The sequence below is a fragment of the Diceros bicornis genome, chromosome 28, assembly GCF_020826845.1.
Source record: "Diceros bicornis minor isolate mBicDic1 chromosome 28, mDicBic1.mat.cur, whole genome shotgun sequence".
Taxonomy (NCBI): domain Eukaryota; kingdom Metazoa; phylum Chordata; class Mammalia; order Perissodactyla; family Rhinocerotidae; genus Diceros; species Diceros bicornis.
The window spans coordinates 39382937-39388936 of record NC_080767.1 but is presented as its reverse complement, the minus strand read 5'-3'; the positions used below and the strand labels follow the sequence as shown (position 1 = coordinate 39388936).

General features: G+C 63.1%; 1 protein-coding gene across 1 annotated transcript in view; it reads right to left on the bottom strand.

The window, feature by feature from the left end:
* Positions 1-499: 499 nt before the first annotated feature.
* The window catches only part of NTNG2 (netrin G2), a 66504-nt gene continuing 61003 nt past the window's right edge, over positions 500-6000 (bottom strand). The window contains 4 exon segments of the mRNA XM_058524348.1: positions 500-782; positions 1397-1531; positions 3026-3193; positions 4720-4821. Of these exon segments, the coding sequence (XP_058380331.1) occupies positions 547-782; positions 1397-1531; positions 3026-3193; positions 4720-4821 (641 nt within the window). The 3' untranslated portion in view covers positions 500-546.

The window sequence follows — 6000 nt, the reverse complement described above, 5'->3', positions numbered from 1 at the left end:
GGTCACCAGGCCTCTCTCGGGGCCTGGGGTCTGGTGGGTTGCAAAGGAAAACCAAGAAAGAATATAAAAGAGACTCAAGGTAGCGACTAGAGTTGTAGGCAACTGGAGGTCCGGGTCCGCCGGCTGAGGGTAAGCCCGGGACAGGCGCAGGGGGTGTCTGCAACAGTCGTGTGTGTGTGTGGGGGGGGGGTGGGAGGCAGACCTAGGGGTGTTGGGGTGAGCATTTCCCCTACCCCCTGTCTCACCGCCCGCCCAAAAAACAAAAGAGGGGGCGACGGGAAATATAAAAGAAAAGCGAAGACCAAAATCGCGCCGCTGGGGCCGGGGCCCCACAGCACCCCCTGCTGCAGTGCCGGGCAGGGGGCAGGTGTCACTGAGGGGGCGGGAGACTCTGCTGAATAGCACCTGGGAGCAGCTCGGGCCGCACCCTTCTCGCCCCCGGGCCTCGGATGCCGGCCCCCGGCCCCGGCCCCCCACCCCCGCCCGGCTCCCCGGGCGCAGGGCGCGCGCACCGGCCGTCCCCGGCCGCGGGTCCTCCGGGCCGGCTCAGCAGCCCAGGCGGGCGGCCAGCCCCAGCAGCAGCAGGCAGCCGAGCAGGGTGGCGGGGCGCGGGGCGGCCCCGGGCGCGCGGTCGCAGTCCAGGCCGCCGCCGTCGTCCGCGGGGTCGCAGCGGGGCTGCTCGCAGCGCACGCCGGTGTAGCCGCGCGGGCAGGCGCAGCGCTGGTTCTGCACGCAGGTGCCGCCGTTCTGGCAGAGCAGCTGGTCGTCGTCGCACACGTTGGCTGCGGGGCGGAGGGGCAGTTAACGAGGGTGGTGGCCCGGTGCCCCCCCGCCTCCACCCTGCTTGGAGCTTCTGCGACTGGGACGTGTGAACCCTGGGAGCGCGACCTGGACCAGAGGTGCTGGAGGCACGTGCCTGCGTGGATGTTAACAACAGCCCGGCGAGACCTGGCCCCTGCCTCCCTTCCGCCACGGCCCCCGGCTGTCCCCGCTTCCGGCCCACCGGCCTTGGTGCGCTTCTTCAGGTGCACCTGCCCTCTCACCTCCAGACCTTCGCACATGCTGTTCCATGTGCAAAGGTGGAGCGCCTTTCCACCCTCTTCCCGAGGCTAACGCCGGCTAGTCCCTCGGGTCACCCCAACTCCAACCAACCCCCAGGTCCCCTCTTGCCTCCAACTCCCTTCGGGGCTCTAACTCTATCCGCAGTCGCATCAGGCTCCGCCACACCCTGCTGGCCCCGCCCACCACCCAGCCCCCGCCTCTCGCAGCATCAGCCCCCGCCCCCGGCCCTGGACCCCCCCCCCGGGCAGCACCCCGGCCCCGCCCCTCGCCCCGCCCGCAGGCCGGCCCCGCCCCCACAGCACCAGGCCCCCCCCGCCGGCGGGCGCGCACTCACGGTAGCAGCCCTGGCGCCAGTAGTGCGTGGGGAGGCAGTCGTCGCACTTGGGCCCCGCCGAGCCCTCGCGGCACTCGCAGTAGCCGGTCTCGTTGCACCGGTCGTGCACGGAGCCGATCTGGTTGCAGTTACACTCTGGACGGACGGACACGTGCACGGCGTGCGGTCGGAGCGACTCGTGGGCGCCGTCCGCACGGATTCCCACCCCTCCTGGCCCCGCATCCCTCCTAGCCGGGTCTCGGCACTCCCCGGGCCATGCTCCCCACACCGTGTCTGCGTGAGCCCGCGGCTGGACGGTGGGTGGGGGCTGCCTGGGGTGTCCAGATCTCGAGGGAAGACCGTCTTCGTGCCCTGGCATCCATTACCTCCTCACCCGGCCCTGGCGCTGTGTGGCCTAGGCCAGCCCCTTCCCCTCTCTGGGCCTCGGTCCCGCGTCTGTAACTGGAGCTGGCGCTGATCCTTCCCAGCTCCAAAAAGCTGCACCTCTGACAGGTGGGAGGAGCCTCATCAGAGGCTATGGGGCGTCTGTCCCGGGCTGTGTGTGTGTGTGTGTGTGTGTGTGTGTGTGTAGCCCGCAAGTATAGCTCCTCTCCACGGTGGGTGGGGGAGCAGCCCCCGAGGCCTCCGGCCGTCTGCTCAGTGGGAGGGGCAAATGTCCCCACTCTGCGAGTCCTTGAAGCCCAGTGCTGGGCCTGGGGGTGCAGAGAGCTGCAAGGAAGGAAGATGGGGGCCGAGAGAGGAGGGACACCTCTAATCCGATCCAGAGGCCCGCCCTGTCCCTGCAGCTGGCCAGTGTGACACGGGCAGCACAATTCTGTTAGGATCACTTTAGAGTTGCAATTATCGGAAGGCCGCTGCTTTAATTCAGACTGACAGCCCCCCCTTTGTGGGCAGCCCCTCTGTGCAGCCAGAGCTGACCTGGTGGGTGGGGGATGAGCGATGGGGTCCCAAAGGGGCTGGGCACTTAGGGCTGAGACCTGGCCTCTACTGGAGACAGGGCTGGGGGTGGTGGGCAACCCTTCCAGGCTGGTGGGTATTGGCTGGGGGCCATGGGTTTGGCCTTTTGGGATGGCCTGCCCCTGGCCAGGCCCAGGGCCCCCATGATTTCCTTCTCTACCCCAAAAGCCAGTCCTGGAGCTGAGTTTGAGGAAAGCAGACCAGGTGCCCACGGGGGCTGGAGGGCAGCTTTATAAGCTGGGCCTCTGCTTCTAAAGCATTGGGAGAATTTCATCTGAAGAAAAGCTTCAGCCACAAAAAAGGGTTGAAAACCTTTGATCTGATCCACCTCCTGATTTTACAAATGGGGAAACTGAGGCCCAGAGAGGGGAAGGGAATTTCCCAAATGCACACAGCAGCAAGGCAAGCTCTAGAACCAGTCTTTGACTCTAACTAGTGGTTCTAAAACTCTAGTGCCTTCGGGGAGGACCGCATGGGGAGGTTATCAGTAGAGCAGATTCCGGAGGCTTCTGTCTTTAGAGACGCCCAGCTGAAGTGGGCCCTGGAACTGGGATTTCCACAGCCTCCCCAGGGGACTCTGACGTAGGGGTCTCCAGACCCCACCTAACACTGCTCTGCCGGCCGTGTGCCCTTCGCCCCATTCCAGCGCGCTCCCCGCTGCGCCCGGCTCACCGATGCACACGTTCTCGTCGTCCAGCTCGGCGGAGCCATTGCGGTAGTAGCCCAGGCGGCAGTGCTGGCAGTGCTGGCCTCGCGTGTTGTGCTTGCAGCTCACGCAGGTCACCACGTTGAGGAAGTCGATGTAGCTGCAGCGGTTGGAGTGGCCGTAGCACTCGCAATCTGGGCAGCCACGCACGAGAAACACCGAGGTCAGTGAGCGCGGGGAGACGGGGCCTTCCTGTTGCCCCCTCCCCCCAACGTGCATTCGAGGAAACTGAGGCACAGGGAGAAGAAGGACCCACCCCAGGACATGCAGGGGGTAGGACCTGGCACGGGAAGGTGCCCTGGGCCCCCAACACTTCTGTACCATTTGGGAAGAGACGGGCCTGCCAGCTTTGAGCCCGGAGAACTGGTCTAGGCCCAGCCCACAAATTCCCACCTGGCCCTGTGGGCAGACACCCAGCGAGGGCCCGTGGGCAGCACCTGCTAAAGGCCTGGCCGGGTGCCAGGGCGAGGTGCTCTCTGAAGGATGCCCACAGGGTGCCGGGGTGATTAGAAAATGATTCATGCAGGGTCAGCTCATGCGGCCAGACTGTGAGCTCAGGGAGGGTGGTGCTGGGTTCACGGCTGGGTTCACTGTGTCTGCAGTGAGGCAGTGGAGGATGGATGCATGCATGCACGCTGGACAAGATGGAATGGGCCAGGAGCTTCCTCCCCAGGCTGCTTTGGAAGATGGTTGGAAGGAAAACGCCCACCTGCAGGACCCTTTCTTACTAGCCTGAGCTGTTCTGCAAATTTGAGGGCCAATCTTGCACAACCCTGAGAGTGAGTGCCACCTTAAGGCGTCTCCCCCAGTACTGGCCCGCTTCTGACTCTTACTGGAGCCACACAGCACCACACTGAGGACAGCCATCTCTGTGCCATCCTGCTGTCTCCTCTGGCCCTACTTCTGCTCCAGGGACAAGTCCTGTGACCTGGAGCAAGGCCCCCAGGGATTGGAGGTGGACCCCATGATGTCATGAAGGGGTGGGGTTTGGTGAGGAGGGTCGCCTTCCCTGCTGCAAGAATGGGGGCCCTGGTGTCCCTCCTAAGGGGCTCAACACCCCCGAGCAAGAAAGCCAGTGTGGCTGTCCCTGAGCAAGGAAGGATGCCAGCCTCCCTCTTGAAATACCATCTGTGTATCTCTAGAGGCCCAGACCTCCCTTTTGTGATGGGGGAGGGAGGGACTGACCAGGTGTCGGTGGTCAAGGACATGGGGCACCTTGGAGGCACGAGCCTCTGAGATGTGCCAGGAGGAGGTGGTGGGCATTCCCACACCTTGGGCCTCCCGGATCTGCCCCCATCACCTTGTCCCTCCAGGGACAACGAGATGAGGCATCCTCCGAGTGTCCCAAGGAGTAGTGTTGGTGACCCCTGTGTCCCAGCTCTTGCTTCAACCAAGACAAGCCCCTGGGCCACACCTCCCAGGGGAGCCGCGACAGGCTATTTCTGGCAGCTGCTCTGCCTGCCCGGTGCTGCCCACTGGGCTTCTGACTCATGCCTGCTCCCAGCTCCCTTGGGGAGGCAGGACTGGAGGGAAGACAGGCTCATTATCACCTTGACCCAGCTACTCCTGCAGGGTTTTCTGAGCCAGGCATCTTTTCTTCCAGTGGAGGGGGTGGAGGTAATGGAGGAGGGCGGATCCAGCCCTGGCGCCTTCCTCTTACCTTGGAATTCTTCAATAGGCATCACTTGAGGAGATTTGGGCCTGAGCTGGAAAGGTTTGGAGGACTTGGCAGGGGCAGGGGCAGCGGCAGAGGTGCCCAAAGCTTGGAGAGATGAGAAACGAACTCTTTCATCAGCCATGGTCTAGCTGCCCAGGGTGGACTGTCTGAGCCCAGGAAAAGCCCAGCAAAGTGCCCTGGGCAAGCTCTGGGGCAGCCTTGTCACCTGCTCAGATTGGAGGTGACACAGCACATCCAGGAGGAGCATGCAGCAGCAGCCCCGCCTTCGGTCCCCCCTCGGAGACCACCTACAAATCCAGCTGGATTAATCCTCCCAAATGACTTCCCTGTCCCCAACATCCCACACAGCGCACTAAGTACTTTGTTGAAGCTGAACAATTTTTTGACTGATTGATTGAAAACATCGCCTTGCCCTCCCCTCTCCTCTCCAAACTCCCTTGAGCATCAAATCCAGAGACTGAACTCCCGCATTCAAGACTTTGGCATCTCCCTTACTCTCTGAAGCAATCTCCCTGCCACAGCCAAACTGCGTCCTCTACCGCCCATGGATGCCCTACGTGCAGGTGCTGTCGAGCCATGAGCACAGACAGTGCCTGCCCTCCACTGCCCAGAATCCCACCGGGGCCCCAGCCCCATCTTTGTGGGTGAGCATGACACTGTCGCAGCAGCACTGTCGCCTCAGCTCCCCCCTGGGAGTCTGCAGTGCCCCAGTTGGTCCAGGGCAGGGAAGTGATGGCTCCAGCTGGCTCTACCTGTGTCCATCACCAGGGAGGATGCCCTGACTCAGGGGCCTCCAGGTTGCTGGGAACCACAGACTCTCACTAACTGTGGTTCAGGCTCTGAAACCGCCTGCCAGCAGAGGGCACTCAAAGCCCTGCTCACTACGCATAGCTGGCTCAGGAGGGAACTTGAGGTGTGGGGTGGGGTTGCTGCCTAAGCCGGGCTGTTAGGGCCTACTGTCAAGGGAACAGGTGAGTTGGGACTGGGGACAGCTTCCCTTCTTGGAGACTCAGGCAGGCCCTGTGTGCTTCCTGTGCGTGTCCATCTACGGCTACAAATGAGCCCACGCGTGTCTCCTCCCACTGCAGTGGGAGAATGAGGGTCTCAGTTTGGTGTCAGTGCCTTCCATGATGCCCCTGCCCTCATTTAACCAACACATCTTCCACTTTGTCAGGCTGGTTGCTCACCGCCAAGCCTTTGCCCCCGCTGGTCCTGCTGCCTGGAATGCACTGCCTTCTCCCTATGTCTACTCATAGTCAACTC